Source organism: Acinonyx jubatus, chromosome C1, assembly GCF_027475565.1.
Source record: "Acinonyx jubatus isolate Ajub_Pintada_27869175 chromosome C1, VMU_Ajub_asm_v1.0, whole genome shotgun sequence".
Taxonomy (NCBI): Eukaryota; Metazoa; Chordata; class Mammalia; order Carnivora; family Felidae; genus Acinonyx; species Acinonyx jubatus.
In genome coordinates this window covers 180,797,371-180,817,101 of record NC_069381.1, presented here as the reverse complement: position 1 = coordinate 180,817,101, position 19,731 = coordinate 180,797,371, and the positions used below count along the sequence as shown (strand labels likewise).

The following is a 19,731-nucleotide window of genomic DNA, read 5'->3' as shown; positions in this document are numbered from 1 at the left end:
ACACTGGCAATTCTGTCCTGGGATTGCTGTAAGTACTGAATAGTGACACCTCCTATTTCTCAGAAGCCACTGTGAGCAACCGTTCAGGAAATAAAATGGTCTGGTGACAGCTGTGTGTGCTCATGATGAGCCTGTCTCTTACCTTGTTTTCCTCCATTTTTTCCAAATAGAGGACATGAGACAGAGAGAAAGTCTCAGTGGGCAAAAGGAGACCCTTTGAAATTTCCAGTGCCTTGTGTTAGGATGGCTAATGATCCTGAACAACTTATTTATTTTCATTCTTTTATTTATTTATTCTCTTTCTTTTTCTCTTTCTTTCTTTTCTTCTTTCTTTCTTTCTTTCTTCCTTTCTTTCTTTTCTTCCTTCCTTCCTTCCTTCCTTCCTTCCTTCCTTCCTTCCTCCCTTCCTTTCTTTCTCTCTTTGCTTCCCTACACTTTGGTGGGGGGGGGAGGTTGGCGGTGCAGGGGGACTTTGAGACATTATTTACATCTCTATGGGAGAAATAATAGCATAGTCATGAAGAACATAAGACTCTGGAGTCAGAGTTCCTGGATTCTGAATCTAGGCTCTTTCACTCACTATGTCAGGTTTATAAATGTTGCTGTATCTTGGTTTCCCCATCTGAAAAATAAGGATTCTGATGGTACTTACATAATGGAGTTGTTTTGAGGATTAAGGAGGATAATACAAGATAATCCATTTAATAAAAGTTAACTATTATTATCCCTCCTGGCTTTGTGCCAGGTCTACCAACTGCACTAGTGAGATTTTGGTACAATTTTTGTTTTCTGTGAATGTGTATTTATGAGAGTGAGTGTGTATACGACTATGTTACAGAATTTCTTAATAGAATAGAATAGTTAAATTAACTCTGCAAAGTATCCAAAAGTGTTAGTTTCATCCTTAAATCCCAGAAAAGAATCTGAATAATAATAGCCTTAAGGATTTTTAAAGCACATAGAGCTTTATGATTAAAGGAGTTTTACTAAAACCCAATAGAAAGAAGGACAGATGGTAGCTTTGAATTTCTAGTAAAATTATGTAAAATATATTAAGGAAAATTTTTCTGGTCCCTAACTTGCTTCCTTATTATTAAAACAAGAAACTCTCATTGTCTTTTATCACTACTGTTAACAGCAATAAATACATAAGACATATGGATTTTTTAAAAGATACTGATAAGTACTAGAAATACAAAGAGGAATAAGACAGTTTCTGCCCTCAAGTATTTTATGTTCTAAATGGTCAAACTAGAAAAGACCCTAAACTCCTCAGGGTCAGGAACTATTTCTTACCCACCTTTGTATCCCCCTATCTAGTACAGTGTTTGGTCCGTGAACAATGGCCAATAAGCTTTGTTGAATTAATGAATGAAAAATTATAATACAAGATACAAGAGGTAAAATCAATTTTGAGTAGGATCAGTTAGAACTGGAATTAGGACTTTAACTGACCCTGAAGAAAAGTAGGGCTTAGATTATCAGAAAACAATTAAGAGGTTGAAGCATACTCAAAAGCTGTTGACTAGAGCAGTGAGCTAAGGGAGGTTTTGTTGGAGAAAAGGAGAGAATAAGGTTGGAAATAAGTAGAGTATGAAACACTCTGACCTGGCTAAGGAATGACTCCTTGATTCTATGGGAATTAAGCAGCTGTAAAGGCTTTTGAACAAGTAGTTGATAGGTACAGAGAAGTTTTTTTTAGAAGATTAATGTGAGATTGCAGTGAAGAGAGATGAGAATGAGGATATTTATTTAGAAGGCTGCTTGTAGTGGTCAAGGCTACCAGTGGACCATGAGGACCTGCATATTGGGGGACAGCAATAGGATAGAATGCCAGGGGCAAATATAACGGACATTATGAAGGAGGAACTTACTAGCGTGCGCTGGCTGGATTTGAAGGAACAGAAAGAATGAGGAATCCAAGATGCCTTCCCACTTCTGAGTAACTGTGTAACTGAGCCTGAGTAACTGTGGAAATAATGATGCCTCTTACCATGGAAGGGGCAGCCCAAAGAGAGTCAGTGTGTAAAACAGCAGTTCCATCACAGGCATGTTCCATTTGAGGGGGCAGTGGACATCCTGGTAGAGATTCTTACAGATACATAGCTGGAGATGATGATTTCCAGGAGGAACTGAAATAGTTAAAGTCTTAAAGACCATGAACGTGAGCAGAGTCTAAGCATCTTGGGCTGAGTTGTCAGGCATATTTAGCCATATTGAAGACAATTTCAGTAAAAATGACTGAGAATGAAGACCGTCAGGACTATATACACCAGAGAACACAGGAAAGGGAGGGTTTCAAAAAGCAAGAAGTGGTCAGTAATTTCAAGTGGTAAAGAACTTGTAAGAAGAATGAAGATGCAGCACTGTAGAGCATTAGAGAATCAACCAGAAGTGAATAAAGGATCAGAAATGAGGGAAGGAAGGGGCGCCTGGGTGGTTCAGTTGGTTGAGCTTTCAACGTCGGCTCAGGTCATGATCTCACAGTTTGTGAGTTCGAGCCCCATGTCGGGCTCTGTGCTGACAGCCTGGAGCCTGCTTCGGATTCTGTGTCTCCTTCTCTCTCTGACCCTGCCCCATTCATGCTCTGTCTCTCTCTGTCTCAAAAATAAATAAACATTTAAAAAAAATTTTTTTAAAGAAATGAGGGAAGGAAGGAGGAAGGAAGGAAGAGAGAAAGGAAGAGTGGGTCCCACTAAATTTTCTGTATCTGTCTGAATCTAATAAATTCCTGAGCATTTCCCAAACAGTCAAAAGATTTTCAAAGGTAAAGTGCTACATTAAAGGAACTTATAATAAAAGCGACTAAATTTAATCAGGCATCAACATAATCCCTGTTGTAGTGCCTAGCCCAAATTCCTACCAGGTGAATAAACCTATACAACGAGTTCTATTATGTTTGAAATGGTGAGATATTTTGGTCTAGAATATAATAACAAAACCTCACAAATACCACTGGGGGAGAAAAATATCCCATTCTAGACTGAAAAAGAGGAGAATCTCTGATAATAGCAGAGGTGATCGACCTAAATATTGATGTTGAAAGAAAATACATATACATTGATATTGACAATCTAAATTATATTTTCTATCCTACATATACTTCTTATGTGTGGCTGGACATGTACTCGTTAATTGAGCTAATATTTATTGAGTATCTACTGAGCTAAGAGCTAGGATATAAAGATAATAAAGCCTAGTCCCTGCTGTTATGAACCTGCACTCTAGTGAGCATCCTACTGAGGGACACTGATAAATAAACATTTAGTTATAAGTGTATGTACACTATACACTATGATACAGGTTATGCTAGAAGTTATGAGTTATGAGTTATGAGGGTTATAGGAGAAAAAGAAGAACACCTCTACCTGATTGATGGGATCCAGAAAGATTCCTTAAAAGAAGGGTCAATTCATCTGAGATGAAAAGAATGAGTGGGACTTAGACAAGGGTTTGTATCCAGAATATAGAAAATACAACTGCAAATTGATAAGGAAAAACCAACCAACTCAACAGGGAAATGCACAAGGAATTCGGACATGCAATTCACAAACTAGTTAATCCAATGACCATATCAAATAGACGTATGATGCTGTGCTCAACCTTATCAGTAACCAGGAAAATGCATGTTAAAACCACAGTGAGGGGCGCCTGGGTGGTTCAGTTGGTTAGGCGTCTGACTTCAGCTCAGGTCATGATCTCACAGTTGGTGGGTTCAAGCCCCGCATTGGGCTCTGTGTGTCTGATAGCTCAGAACCTGGATCCTGCTTAGGATTTTGTGTCTCCCTCTCTCTCTGCCCCTCCCCCACTTGTGCTCTGTTTCTCCAAAAATAAACAAGCAAACAAAAACCACACTGAGACGCTACTTCAAAACATCCAAAATGGCGTAAATTTTAAAAGACTGCTAATATCATGTTTTAATAAATTGGTACAACCATTTGGAAAAACAAATGCTTTGGCATTATCTAGTTAGCTAAAGATATACCTAATATAAATGTGTGCACGTGTGTACCATGAGGCGCATATAACAATGTTCATAAAAGTGTTATTTATATATTTTTTTAAGTTTTTATTTAAATTCTAGTTAGTTAAGATATAGTATAATGCTGGTTTCAGGAATCGAATTTAGTGATTCATCACTTACATATAACACCTAGAGCTAATCATAACAAGTGTCCTTTTTCTCTCTCTCTCAAAAATAAATAAACATTAAAAAAAATTTTTTAAAGGGGGGCGCCTGGGCGGCTCAGTGGGTTAAGCGTCCAACGTCAACTCAGGTCATGATCTCACGGTTTGTGAGTTCGAGCCCCACATTGGGCTCTGTGCTGACAGCTCAGAGCCTGGAGCCTGCTTCGGATTCTGTATCTCCCTCTCTCTCTGCTCCTCCCCCGCTCACACTCTGTCTCTCTCTCTCTCAAAAATAAATAAACATTAAAAAAAATTTTAATAAAAAAAGTGCCCTTTTTAATACCCATCACTTATTTGACCCATCCCCCACCCACCTCCCCTCTGGTAGCCATCAGTTTATTCTCTATAGTTAAGAGTCTCTTTTTTTGCCCTCCTCTTTTTTCCCCCGTATGTTCATCTGTTTTTTTTTTTCCTAAAGTTCCACATAGGAGTGAAATTATATGGTATTTGTCTTTCTCTGACTAACATTTCATTTAGCATAATGCACTCTAGCTCCATCCAGGTCAACGCAAATGGCAGGGTTTCATTTTTTGTAGTTGAGTAATATTCCATTATACACACACACACACACACACACACACACACACAACATCTTTTTTACCCATTCATCAATTGATAGACATTTGAGCTCTTTCCATAATTTGGCTATTGTTGATAATGCTGTTATAAACATCGGGGTGCATGTGCCCCCTCAAATCAGTATTTTATATCCTTTAGGTAAGTATCTAGTAGTTCAATTGCTGGATCGAAGGGTTGTTCTATTTTTAACTTTTTGAGGAACCTCCATATCCAGAGTGGTTGCACCAGTTTGCATTCCCACCAACAGTATAAGAAGGCTCTCCTTTCTCCACATTCTCACCAACATCTGTCATTTCCTGTGGTGTTAATTTTGGCCATTCTGACAGGTGTGAGGTGGTATCTCATCATGTTTGATTTGTACTTCCCTGATGATGAGTGATGTTGAGCATCTTTTCATGTGTCTGTTAGCCATCTGGATGTCTTCTTTGGAAAAATGTTCATGTCTTCTGCTTATTTCTTAACTGGATTATTTATTTTTTGGTTGTTGAGTTTGATAAGTTCTTTATAGATCTTAATAACCCAAAAGTATGAACAACACAGAAATCCAAGAACAAGAGACTAGAAAAATAAATTGTGGTACACTTGCACAATGGAACACTATACTGCAAAAGTCAGCAAACTTTTTCTGTAAGGGACCAGATAGCAAATATTTTAGGCTTTACAAGCCGTGTGGTCTCCATCATAATTACTCCGCTCTGCCATTGTAGTACCAACTTACCATTCATTATAAAATAGGCCATAGGCAGTACTTTGCCAACTATACTTCGATGAAAATGAATGCACTACAACTACACAAGCTACACAAGGTGAATCTCACAGGCATAATGTTGAATGAAAGAAGGCAGACACAGGGGGTGCCTGGTTGGCTCAGTCAGTAGAGCATATGACTCTTGATCCTGGGGTTGTGAGTTTGAGCCCCATATTGGGTGTAGAGATTACTTTAAAGAAAATAAAAATAAAAACTAAAAAAGAAGACAGACACAAAAGTATATGCCTTATGATTCCATTTATATAAAACTTGAAAAACTGGCAAAATTGAACTATAGTGTTTAAGGCTGCATTCTTGGATAGTAAACTAAAAGAAGAGAAAGGAAATGATGACCATAAAACTCAAGGTAGTACAGAGGGGAGAGGGAGATTGTGATTGGAAAAGGCAAAATGGGAGACTTCTGGAATGCCCGCCATTGTCTGATTTTTGAACGGATGATGGTTACCCAAGTGTTGATAGTGTTATGTTTTGCTTTGTTTTGTTTGTATGTTGTAGTTCAACCCCTACCCCCAAATTTTTAAAAGATGAAAAAAAAAAGACTAAGTAGGGGGCGCCTGGGTGGCTCAGTCAGTTGGATGTCAGACTCAGAATTCCGCTTAGGTCATGATCTCACAGTTCATGGGATCAAACCCCTCGTCAGGCTCTGCACTGACATTGTGGAACCTGCTTGAGTTCGTGATTGGGCTTCTTTTAAAAAAGAAAACTAAGTAGAAAGTGTGAGTAAGGCAAACAAGGCTGAAAGACAAGACATACAGACTTGGAAATGAGAGAAAATTGCATGGTCTGTCTGAGACCCACTAATAAAACAGAACGGATAGAGAGTAGCACATGACGCAGGCAGCAATGAAATTAAGGCTGCAGGAGTGTGAAATGGTCATAATTTGATCTTTCATATATCTGCCTATAATAATGAACCATGTAGTTCAGTAGAATTTTGCCATATTTAAAAGTACAGTTATATTACCTCAATTAAGAGTGACTACCAAAATGGAATCTTTCATTGAAAACATAAAAGCTTACATAATTTGGATATTGTTCATCTAGCAGTTCATATTTCTAAATAATTTTAAGCATGTTGATAATTAAACCAGATATCCCTTTAATATCCATACATTAAATTGCTTAACAATTTATTATAGTTCAAAAACTTTAGCCTAGCTCATGTCTGAATTTTCACAAATTCTATATTAACATGATCCAAATCAATGAAGTTTTACTTTCCTATAGGCACCAGAGTGTATGGCTGTGGAGTCATTCTGTCTGGTTTGATCACAGCCTACCCACTTACTAGCAGTTTGGGCAAGTTACCAAATTTCTCTCTTCCTGAGTTTCCTCATCTGAGAATAATGATAATATCTACCTTATGAAGTTTTTGTAAGGGTTACTCAAGATTAGGCATGTAAAGCATTTCACATAAGTGCCTGGCACAAAATATGCACTTGGTATATGTTACTTATTAATTTTTACTATAATTGCTAGATATCTATGGAGATTGACAGTCTTATTGCCTTTTGAAAATATGATAAAATTACTGCCAGTGTTTGTACATTGTATGTTTATCTGAGGAAACAATGTTTCATAAATATTTCAAAAACACATACCAATCTTCAGAAGTAAATTGGTGGAAAGAACATACACGTCTTGGACAGTTTTCATAGAGTTACATCATCAGAGCAAAGCTTTCAACATTGAGCAATTTCATAGCTTTATACTGGATGGTGAATTTTTCTATTTTTAAAATTTGATCTTTGTCTATGAAGCTTTTAAGCAAATGAGTGTAAAAAAGTCTATTAATGGGGCACCTGGGTGGCTAACTCAGTTAAGCGTCCAACTTTGTCTCAGGTCATGATCTCATGGTTTCTAAGTTCGAGCCCCGCATCAGGCTCTGTGTTGACAGCTCAGAGCCTGGAACCTGCTTCGGATTCTGTGTCTCCCTCTCTCTCTGCCCCTCCCCCACTCGTGCTCTGTCTCCCTCTCTCTCTCAAAAATAAACATTAAAAGAAGTATTTTTTTAAAAGTCTATTAACATTTTATTTTTTAAAACTATAAGTGATAGAATGTTGCTTGACCTTCAATGTGTTTCAGTTTTAATTATAAAAATCCACTTTGCATTGGTATATAGTTTTCAAAGCAATTACAAACACTTTCATCAGTTATTCACAATAGTCTTGTAAGGTATAATAAAGCATTTACAAATTATGTAGCATCAATTTAACAGTAATCAACCACACCCAATAATGCTATGAACAGCACCATTTGCTCCTTCTCCCAAAGAGCTGAAAAAGAATTGATGGTGGCCTGGGAGCTAGGAAGAACAAGATGGATGGCTTGCAGCTGCTGCTAACCACCTGTGCTATTCAAATTCTAGCCAAAACTACCACCACCTCCCCCTGAATTTCCTGGTTTAAAAAGTAATAGAGCCATGGGACATCTGGCTGGCTCAGTCAGTAGAGCATGCGACTCCTCATCTTGGGGTTGTGAGTTCGAGCCCCATGTTAGGTATAGAGGTTACTTAAAAATAAAATATTTTTTTTAAAAAAGTAATTGAACCTCTGATATTACTGCCCCAGTATAAAGACATCAAATCAAAGTCTTGGCCTCAAACATCAAACCTGTTGCGGAAATTTGATTACTCACTCTGGTGAGTACTGATGAAAATTCCTCACTCTGTGTGCCTAGCTCTCCCCTTCCTCACATGTCTCGACTGAATCAGGCTTCTAGTCTCCTTTCAGCACAGCTTAAAACATTAGTAAAAATTGAGGGAATTACATGAAGGGAAGTTCTCAAAAAAATTCCCAGATTTATTTTTCCTCTTTTTGCTCCTGGGTATGATGCTGGCATGTTTAAAGCACGTCTCTATGTCAGATGAGAACAGTTTGTTAAAAAGAGTGAACTCCAGCCTTTCTATCACCATTCTTCTCCTCTTCCCACTAATGAGGAAGAATCAGATCGTTCTTCTGTGTCCTAGGAGGCTGAACACTGTCTAACATGATTTAGGTGGCCTGGCCTGGACCTGAGCAGGCTCCAGTCTGCAGAGTCCCTGGGGTGACCCAGAGCAGAAGTTGCAAGCCAAAGAGACATGGGCCATATTCAGCCCTCAGACAGGTTTCACTTGGTGTGTACAGTGTTAAAATATGAATTAACTGTCGCTTTTTTTTTAATTGGCAAATATTACATAAGAATCTGGATTTGAGGGTCTTCTTAAAAATTAGAAGATCCAATAACAGCCGGGCTCGCCTGCCCATATGGCAGCCCTCAGCCAGGGCTACTGCTGTCTTTGGATGAAGTTCTGAGGTTTTTCCAGGTCCCACAGCCTCCTCCAGAACAGCTCCTTTCTTTGTTTTATCAGCCTAGAGCCTTCAGGCATTTGAGTCCAAAACTCAGTGTAATAGGTCAGTGAGTTAGGAACCCCTGATATGGAGTGTGAGCTAGGGATGCCTAATCCACAGGGTGAGTTACGGACATGAGATCTAGAGCATGTGTTAGGGCCTCTGATCCAGAGTGTGAGTTAGGGACCTCTAGAATTCTACAGGATGGGAGCAGGCCATGTGCTTGGAATAAACCCAAATCTCTAAAACAATCTTTCGGGAGCTTTTTAAAACCAACAATGACGTATCTCTGAAGGCAACTTCATTTGAAGCTCTCTTTTCTGACTGGATCACCAATAGGCACACCTATGAGGGTTTACTTCATGCTAGGCACTGGGCTCCTGTTTTACAGTTACTATTGAGCAACTCTATGGAGTTACTACTATTATTTATCCTTGTCTCAGAAAGACAAAGTAACTTGTTTCAGATCTAGTAAATGGTATAACCTTGACTTGAACCCAGGTGATTTGCTTCCAAAGCCTAATGCTCTTAGTAAGGATACTGCATTTCCTCTCTTTGCAGAGGAGAGGAGTTTATTTAACAAAGCAACCAACAGTTATATAGCACATACTGCATGCCAGATACTTTCTAGGAACAAACATTAACTTATTTCATCCTTCTGACAATCCTATAGGGTGGATCCTATTATTACTCTCACTTTGCAAATAAGGAAACTAAGGAACATGGGTGCGAAGTACCTAGTAAATGGCAGACCTGGGATTTGCACCCAGGTTCTAGAGTCTGTTTTCTAAACTGATGTTCCATGAGCACCCTGAAGCTCTGTTAATTAAATATGTTAATGTTACACCTAATTTTTCATTTGTTGATCCTTTAATAAATATTTTTAACCACTTACCATAATTGTTATGTCTCTAATGAGTGCTATTTATCAAAAGACACAGACCTTCAGATAGAAGAATATACACACTTGAGACAGTTGAATAATTAATGTAAGGCACTGAGCCCAAAACCAACATGATCTTCACATAAACTTATGTTAAAATATATTTATACAATTTTTTCTCCCTCCCTAACTTTTCTAGATTTCTCAGTTTGTGATTCCTCCCAAAACTACTGTGTGTGTGTGTGTGTGTAATGCATTAACATTTCTTTTGCTTTGAGACGCAAGACCTTACTTTAGTGAGAGTGCAAGAGGGTGTGGAGTTGACCTGGAAACCCGGATTTATTCCATTGACATCACCAGAGAATGAGGTGTTCCTTAGAAATACATTCTCCACCTGAACAGGAACCCCCTTAAGCACCAATGTTAGTCTGTCATAGCTATCTTCTTGGCGATTGTTTTTAATATGTTACATAACTCTGCCTTTGAAAACCATGTTCTGAAACAAGAGAATGGAGGGAATGAGTTCATTATAATAATCAATTTGGGACAGTGAAGTGTAGAAAGCCTGTTAAGTGACCCCAAACTGTATGTAAAGTTTTAATAGTTCTTTTATCTAGTTTTGTAATTCATTTTATTCCCTCTGATGTCCTCTGTCTCCTTGCTACTATTGTTATGCCCTTGCTCTTTCTTAGTGGCTCTCCAAGCCTCTACAAAATCCCTTGGCACTGGATATGAGATGCTTTCAAGTTGTGCATACAGGCACAGAATTAAATAACATTGAGTCTCAGAACGTTGTGCTCTTTTCAATCCTTTTTAAGCCTTCCAATCAGCTTGGAGTTAATATATCTTTAACACATCTCTAATGGCTAATTTTACTTTTCAACAAAGAGAGAATAGAGCTGTGGCTCAGAATCTTTGGTAGATAACAGTATCAAGCTAGAATATAATGTGTTTTTGCTGTATTTATTTGTATGACAACTTTCTGCTCATGGTAAGTAATTCTGCTTTTACAGTCCTATGAGAAATATAAATTCCTTTTGAAATTAGTTTAAGTTTAAATATTTTTTAATGTTTATTTATTTTTGAGAGAGGGGGAAGGCGGGGGGGGGAAGATATAGAGGGGGACAGAGGATCCAAAGCAGGCTCTGCACTGACAGCAGCGAGCCTGGTGTGGGACTCAAACTCGCGAACTGTGAGATCAGGACCTGAGCCGAAGTCGGATGCTCAACTGACAGAGCCACCCATGAAACGCCTGAAATAAGTTTAAGATTAAAATGAAAATTCAAAGAGGAACTGTAATGATATGGAAGTACAGATGGTACTCAGATAAGACAAAAACTGAAAGTGTGCTCAATGACTTAAGTTTGGGATATGCTACCCCAGTCCAATATACACATGGTAGTGAGGAGAGCTGAAGGGAGCTCCATGCCTCTCATGAAAAAGTGGATGCTTTGTGAGAACTTTTTTGGTAAGCTGAGGGTTTATTTGAGTACTAGATTTTTGAGGCTGCTGGCAGTCTGCTTTCCAGTTACATGGAGCAAAAGTCTCTTACCTCTAATTTTTTGCCATATGTCTTTACCATACATAGATTTAAACAACTGAGCATGTCAGAGTCCTATTTTTCTTCCCTGCCAGCTGCAGTTTGGGTGAATACTCCTCTGTGTACCTGTCTCCTCCACTGTTCAGTCAGTGTCAAACCTGCCAGCTTCTTTGTGCGATAGCCCTTGACATATATCCAGATGGTATCCTGTCCCTCACTTATTTAGCACATAGTTGAAGAACACCTGTAAGGGTCTTCAGACCCCTTGCTATCCTGAGCACTTTTTTGGAACATAATCCAGCTTCAAACTGTCTGTCTCTAATTTGGCCCTTAAACTGAACACAATCCAATTATTAATTCAACAAATATTAACTAACTATTGATGTGGTAGGTGCTGTTCTAGGTATAAAGAAATAGAGGTGAACAAAATGTGAATATCCCCACCTTCATGAAGCTTTCATTTTGGTGAGGGAGGCAGATATTAAATAAGATAATTAGGTGAATATACTAGTATATTCTGATTATTATTTAGGTGGTGATAAATATGAAAGGGAAGGAAAATAAACAGGAAGTATACCAATGGTGGTCTGCTCAGCACAGAATTCAGTGAGCCAGTTTGGAAACCGTTTTCTTTCAGATGACTATGATCACATTAGGTTAACTGCTAACTTATAATTAATTTGTGGGCAGCTAAAGTCTCTAGGGTTTCCTCCTTCCCCCACCAAATGAACATGTGTTAAATCAGATTTCTCTCATTCTGTGTTTTGAACTATGAAAAGAACTAAGAATTTATCCCTGTTCAAATTTGGGTGGGTGGGGGGTGGGAACATATATACTACCAAACAAAGAGTTCTTCAAATCCTCGTTCTCTTTTTTTTATGTTTATTTTTTCATTTATTTTATTTTTTATTTGAGAAAGAGTGAGTGTACAAGTGGGAGAGGAGGGCAGAGGGAGAGAGAGAAAGAATCTCAAGCAGGCTCCACACTCAGTGCATAGCCCAACGCGGGCTTAATCCCATGACCCTGGGATCATGACCTAAGCCAAAATCAAGAGTCAGGCTCTCAACTGACTGAACCACCCAGGTGCCCCAAATCCTCATTCTCTTAGCCAATGTATTTGCAACCACTTCTTTGCTATATAATTATCATTCTTCATTGACTCCAAAACATTCTTGGTTTTAAAACACACCATTACTTTATGTACTGCTAAGAGAGAAAAAAATCACAAATTAAACTATGACTTACTACTTTCTCACTTGGTAATTTAATTCTTACCAATGGTAAAAGCTCTTTGAGACATTTTTAAACGTCAATTATTCCTTCTATCTCTCCTCCATACATAAAAAAGGAACACTAAGTGCAATAAAAATATTCCTAAAACTTGTTTACACTCAGGCCTCAATTCTTCTAAATCACTTTCAGATTCAGACCCCTTGTGTCCCCTTTTTTCCACATAACTTTTTCCTCTGGGATGTCAGGAGTATTGGAAATGCCACATTTCTTAAAAGAGTCTTGGGCTTTTCTCTGAAGTACCTGACACCCATTCTGAGATTGGGGCTCTCTTGATATTGCCAGAGGTTAACAATGGCAAGTTTTCAGGCAACAACCAGGAAACCAGAATTCACAGTTATAATTCAAGTGATCCTTGAATGGTTTGTTGACTGAAACCTCAAGCACTCTCTCTAGTCATGCCATATGGAAAAACAACCAACTTCACACAGCTTGTGATACCCACTATAATTACACCTGGCCAGTGGTAGTGGTTAAAATGCCAGGAGAGATTTCCAAGCCAACATACATCCCTCATTCTTATATTGAATTGTATAATTTACAAAGACACGCTTTCATACGATGAAATGCTCATCTCCACTCATATATTAAGTTATAAACTACAATCTACATTCTTTTGTGTTTCGCTTTTGTCAGGTAAATAGTATTTTTTCAATAAACTTTAAAATTTCTTATACTTTCATGATTTTTATGTATTCATTTTATAACTTACCTTACCTAAAATAATTATGTAAAGCCAATGTGAAAGTATCATAGTTTTTCATTTTTCTGGCATCATTTTGAGAAAGAAGGCATAGCATACCTTTTTAAACCAATAATCTAGGGGCGCCTGGGTGGCTCAGTCAGTTAAGTGTCCGACTTCAGCTCAGGTCATGATCTCGCGGTCCGTGAGTTCGAGCCCCGCGTCAGGCTCTGGGCTGATGGCTCAGAGCCTGGAGCCTGTTTCAGATTCTGGGTCTCCCTCTCTCTCTGACCCTCCCCCGTTCGTGCTCTGTCTCTCTCTGTCTCAAAAATAAATAAATGTTAAAAAAAAAATGTAAACCAATAATCTAGTGCTATTGTACTTTTCAAAAAAAAGTCTTTAAAGATTAGCCTAAGCTATCAAATTCCTAGAAGAAAACATAGGGTAGAACTTTCATGACATTGGATTTGGCAAAGATTTTTTAGATATGACACAAAAACCAAAGGCAACTAAAGCAAAAATAGGTAATGTGACTACATCAAACCTAAAAACTGCTGTGTATCAAAGGACACAATCAACAGAGTGAAAAGTCAACCTATGAAATGGAAGTAAATATTATATCCAGAATATATAAAGAACTCTTATTGAGAACAAAAATAACCCAATTTAAAAATGGGCAAAGGACTTGAAAAGGCATTTCTCCAAAAATGATACACAAATGGCCAATGAGCATATGATGTTCAACATCACTAATAGGGAAATACAAATCAAAACCACAATGAAATATCATACCCATTAGGATGGCTACTATTTAAAAAAAAAAGAATAGAAAACAAGTGTTGGCAAGGATGTAGAGAAATTAGAAAACTTGTACACTGTTTATGGGGATGTAAAATGGTGCATCCACTATAGAAACCAATATGGCCATTCCTCAAATACTTAAAAATAGAATTACCAGGGGCACCTGGGTGGCTCAGTCCATTAAGCATCTGGCTCTTGATTTTGACTCAGGTCATGATCTCACAGTTCGTGTGATAGAGACCTATGTCAGGCTCTGTGCTGACAGCGCAGAGCCCACTTGGAATTCTCTCTTCCCCTCTCTCTACCCTTCCCTGTTCACATGTGCTCTCTCTCTCAAAATGAATAAACATTTTTAAAAAATAGAATTACCATATAATTCAGCAATCACACTTCTGGGTATACATCCAAAAGCATTGAAAGCAGTATCTCATACAGATATTAGCGTGTCCACATTCATAGCAGTACTATTCACAATAACCAAGAAGTGGAACCAACTCAAATATCCATTGATGGATGAATGGATAAACAAAATATGGTATATATATACAATGGAATCTTATTCAGTCTTAAAAAGGAAATCCTGTCATATGCTACAACATGGATGAACCGTGCGGATATTGTATTAAGTGAAATAAGCCAGTCACAAAAAGACAAATACATAGAGTTGACCCAACAAGAAGGGTTTGAACTGCACAGGTTCACTTACACACAGATTTTTTTAGATAAATACAGTATAGTACTCTAAATTTATTTCTCTTCCTTATGATTTTCTTCATAACATTTTCTTTTTCCTAGCTTTATTATAAGAATACAGTATATAATATATATATGTATATATATATATATATATGCATTAATTGACTGTTTATGTTATTGGTGAGGCTTCCAGTTAACGGTAGGCTATTAGTAATTAAGTTTTTAGGGAGTCAAAAGTTATATGTAGATTTTTGGCCATGGGAGTTGGTGCCACAACCCCCATGTTGCTCAAGGGTCAACCGTAATGTATGATTTTACTTGTATGAAGCATCTAAAGTAGTCAACCTCTTCCCAATCCTCATTTCTTGATTTCTGGGGTTTCCTTCCAAGCAATGGTATGAGAGTAGACTTAGATAAGACAACGTTGGACCAAACAGTGACTCCAACCAAGTCAGCAAGGGAAGCAAGCCCAGCGGGATCCTGAAGCTCTCCAAGCCTACAATCTCATTCTTTGTATGTGATAAGGTCTCCCAAATTTCTCTCCAGATTTCACCCCAAGGTGGAGCTAATTACATCCAGTGTAGTTCCACTTCTCATTACTTTTTACCTCATTTTCTTTGTCATTTTCTCATTGCACTATGATTAATTTAAGGAACCTAAAATGGGGCCCGAAGCTAGAACATTCAGAAGCGAATATGACATTTAACTCTACCTGGTTGGATTCTCACTAGGTTCTTGACCACCTTCACTTTTATAATCAAAAGAGTAACAGTTTTGCAACACTTTTTGTGTGTTCTTTCCCTGTTGTGTCTCTCTCCAACAAGTCCTAGATAATGTGTACATTTGTTCCTGAATTTACCAGCCAACCTTGATGGCTTTCCCTCCTTTATGCAATAATTTTACTTCATAGTTCCCCTAATGAACAGTATTTCCAACTTAACATAATAATAACCTAAGGAAAATGCTAGGCATAGAAAGAAAAATAAGGTAGGTTCTTTGCCGTTAAGGAATTCTTAGTCTAACAGCAGAGACAAACATATAAACAAGCAACTATAATAAAGTCTGAAAAGGAACTAGTAGAATGCACACACAGAGGAAGAAGTGATTAACCAGTCTCAGGGAGCAGGAAAGGAAGTGAAGGCCTGGTGGCATGAAATAGCATGTGAGGTTCAGGAACTGCAGTAGTACAGGCCTGCCAAAGCAAGGCCTACAAGAAAACAGATGACAACAGTGAAAGCTGAATAAGTAGAAAGAGGCCAGACTATGAAGATTCTTCAGTATCATGCTAAGTAAGGCATTTCCACTTCCTATAATAAACAACAAGATCCATTAAAAAGGCCTCATTTTGAAAAAATTTTGTGGAATTAGTATATAATCCTAAAAATAGGTTTGGGTTATGTATGTATCATTCCTTAGTCTTAACAGTTTATTGCGTTTTATAGTTTTTCAGTTTCTTTGTTTGGGAATAGGATTGGTAGTTAAAATACTGAAAAAGTAAAACTAAATGAAAAATGGAGTGATTGCCACACAACCATGCAGCACAGGGCCATTGGACGATGAAACCCAGCTGTTTCCTTCCAAGTCCAGGATCATTCTCTTTGGTATTTCTCCCTATACATAATGATGAAGAAAATACATTGTAAATAAATTAGTGTAAATCCAAAAGAGAAAGAGACTTTGAGGAAATGGATTTGTCTTAATTTATATAACTTTTCTATTGAGGGTTTTGTTTTCTTTTGAGACATTGGCATGAATACCCAGTGTTGGTGGATTTTTGTTCCATCATGTGGATACTAATGTAAGAGGAGGCGGGGATTTCCTCTGACCCTTCTTCCTTGTCTGCTTCTTAACCTCCTTCCTGTGTTCAGGCAATTAGCCACAGTTCTTTGCTGGACACCACGGACCAGACTGACAGATGGCCAACAGCCAGCACTGCTCACGCCTGGAATTAAGTTCATATGTTTTGTTACTCAAGAGATAATCAAATTGCAGGTCTATTTCTAGATATTAATTCTTGACTGCTCTCCAGAAAATGAGAAATATTGTTACAGAAAATAAAGTTGTTTTTTAAATTAACTCTGCTTGAACATTAAGAACATTTTCCCAAATAACACACCCTTTTCCTTTTACTAAAAACTGTACACATTGTACTACTCTATAGTTTTTACAGATTTGCCCTGCTTCAAAGGGCTAGTTCAATTACATATCACTATTGCATTTAAAATTCCTCTACATTTAGAAATTTTACTTATTAAAAAGAGCTTCTGGATACCTTTCCTTTTTCAATTCCTCCACTCAAGCATTTATATAAGTGCCGTAAGAAATCATGTTTAGTTTCCCAAAGAAACTTAAAACATGATGCTTTTGAAGTGTAATTGGAAATAAGAAAGCACTTGACAATTTTTGCTTAACAAATATCATTACACCCACTTTTAATTTTTAGATTTGTATGAATTTTATTTTTAACAAAGGATGCATCTCAGCTTGTTCAGAATTATAAAAACAATTGGCTCTCCAACTTAATATTGTTTCTCATATGTATGTCTTCCATATCTATTAATGGAATACTGCCACTCAAAATGAAATTCTAAAAAATAAAGCTGCCTTAATTGAAAAAGTAAATATAAGGCATTTCTTACCTTATCAATAAGACGTATTGGTACTATTACATATTTACCAGCTTATGAGGTTACTTTTGCTTTTTTCTGAAATTAATTTAGAAAACATATAATACATGTTAGTGTAACTTTGAGATTAAGTCACATGGATATGCTTTCCATTCATTAATTATTGTCACACATAGATAGAAGTAACATATAATTCAATTTTATAAATGTGCGATTTCTCATTGCATTTGGTATTTCAGCCTCGCCAAACCCAGAAGTCATCAAGATAAATTCAATTCCGGATATAGTAACAAAAGTTGAAGACTACTATCTTAAAGGATATATTGTTGGGGCTATTCATCCTGTTATACAACCTGTGGGGCAGCGAAAACACCTACCTGCAAGTTACCTGTACAGGGTAGTGCTATTGCGCTTGAAGTTAAGGTAAGCCTAGTGTTCAAGGAAACAGACTAAGAAGCTGTCGAGACAGTTTTCTTTGGTTAAAAGAAAAGAAAGTTTGAACGTAATGATGGGGAATAAAGGATATTTAGGGGGGTTGGTTGAGAGCACATTTTCTAGTGGTTAAACCTGGAATGAAAGAAGGAAACTTACACCTCCCTCCTTTTTAAAACTCTTCCTTGATTTTAGCCCCTTGCAGACAAATGGGTCCTAGATGAGGATGTCGGTGAACAAAGGAAAAGGAAGACAGACTCAAGAAGCACCTAGAAGCTTCAGCAGATGAGGGAGTAGTTGTCAGCTACAGGTCCTGTCACTGGGCTAAAAGAGATGACTGGACCAATGAAGTCCACTTTCACTGAGTGTTTTTTTTTAACTGTCCTATACTATTTTAATAATAGTGGCAACAGAAACTAGCTCTACCTTCTAAGCAGTTTACAGCAGAAAGGCCTACATGCCGAGTTCTCACAAATTGATAGACTTCAGCCTTTTCAAAAAAAAAAAAGGGGGGGGTGTAAAGACCATCCATTTTAGTTCATTTTTTTCACTTTTTTTGGTAGCTGCTTTCCCAAATAATACTGCAACCATTTTTGCCAGCCTAGCTTGTAAGTTTGATAGTTTTCAAAATACAGTTGCCCTTTCCAGTGAGGAGTGAAAATAACCAAATCAAGTCTTTGATTAACACATTAAATTTTTTCACCCAACTCTTTAACTATATCAATCCATCCCAAATACCAGGGTAAAAACTGTTTTCTCTTTTTAGTGATGGCCTAACAATTGATTGCTTTAACTAAGAAAGGGCTAAGCAAAGAAAGATGCTTTTAAGGGACACTGCCTGCTACTTATCAGTATAAGCCTATTTATACATGTCTGAGAGGGTTTGTACAGGCGTCAGCTTTCACCATTAGATCGAATTTGATCAGATACTCCAAACATTATTAAATAAACATGTCATTTTATCACACAGTAGCAACACTTCTAATTATAACTCTTATAAACCATGTATAAATTATTTTGTCTTTTTTAACATTATTTCAAATGGACTTAGTAGTGCTCTGACAAGGCTAAGAATAAGCAAGGGGTAATGATCAGAAAAGAAAAAAAAGGAAGAAGACAGGACAATATTTATTTGCATTTAAAGAGGACCTTGACTAATGTTTTTGTACAATAATCAAGTGTAACAGTGATCTAAAATCATTTCTTACAATTTTTATTAAAACCGCTGATGAATTTTTTCTTCCATATCAAATCAGAAATTATATTAATAGAGGTTTATATTAAGAAAATTCAACCTGTTTTTCTGGTATTTTCACCTAAGAAGACCACCATTATTAAGTTTGAAATAACAACAACAACAAAAAGATTGCCTTGACCTTATTTGTGAGTTGCTCTCTCAATTTTACATAAGCATATTAGCTGAAAATGATCAATTGACTTCCAACCATGGGTATATTCTCTGTTACAGCCTGAAGCATTCAGCAGCATCCAGTGGACAAAGACGCCCAAGGCTCGTGATTGAGGAATGTCCTCTAACTTATGAGACACAAACAAATGACATAGCAAAAGAACTGATAGAAAAGGTACTAAATGTATAGATTTTTTCATGTGATATTGAGAAATATTTGGTATTTCTTCTTCATCAATCTCCTTTCTTACCTTAAAAAGAACAGGGAAATGGTAAGTGACTTATTCTTCCAGAAGTTAAAACATATTGAAGCACACATACTAAATTATACAGAGTTAGAAACAGAAATACAGGTCAATGGAAATGCCAGCAATAAATTTACACACCTATAAGAAGTTTGGAAACAAACCCGATGAAATAAATTGGGAAAACAACCATCCCAGAAAACAACTGCTGGGGAAATGGACAATTTGCTCTGTGTAAAATAGACTCCACACATTTCAAATA

The 19,731-nt window shown here is 37.3% G+C and overlaps 1 protein-coding gene and 1 long non-coding RNA gene across 6 annotated transcripts in view; one reads left to right on the top strand and one right to left on the bottom strand.

Moving 5' to 3' along the window:
- Positions 1-19,731, bottom strand: part of LOC128314100 (uncharacterized) — a 120,961-nt gene that overhangs the window by 50,049 nt on the left and 51,181 nt on the right. The gene's annotated exons all lie outside the window — the stretch shown is intronic.
- Positions 1-19,731, top strand: part of RFTN2 (raftlin family member 2) — a 79,701-nt gene that overhangs the window by 16,680 nt on the left and 43,290 nt on the right. For all 5 annotated transcript variants that reach the window (XM_053215506.1, XM_053215508.1, XM_053215507.1 and 2 more), the window contains 2 exons: positions 17,624-17,807; positions 19,285-19,399. In XM_053215506.1, coding sequence (XP_053071481.1) covers positions 17,624-17,807; positions 19,285-19,399 — 299 coding nt within the window. The remainder of the gene's footprint in view (positions 1-17,623; positions 17,808-19,284; positions 19,400-19,731) is intronic.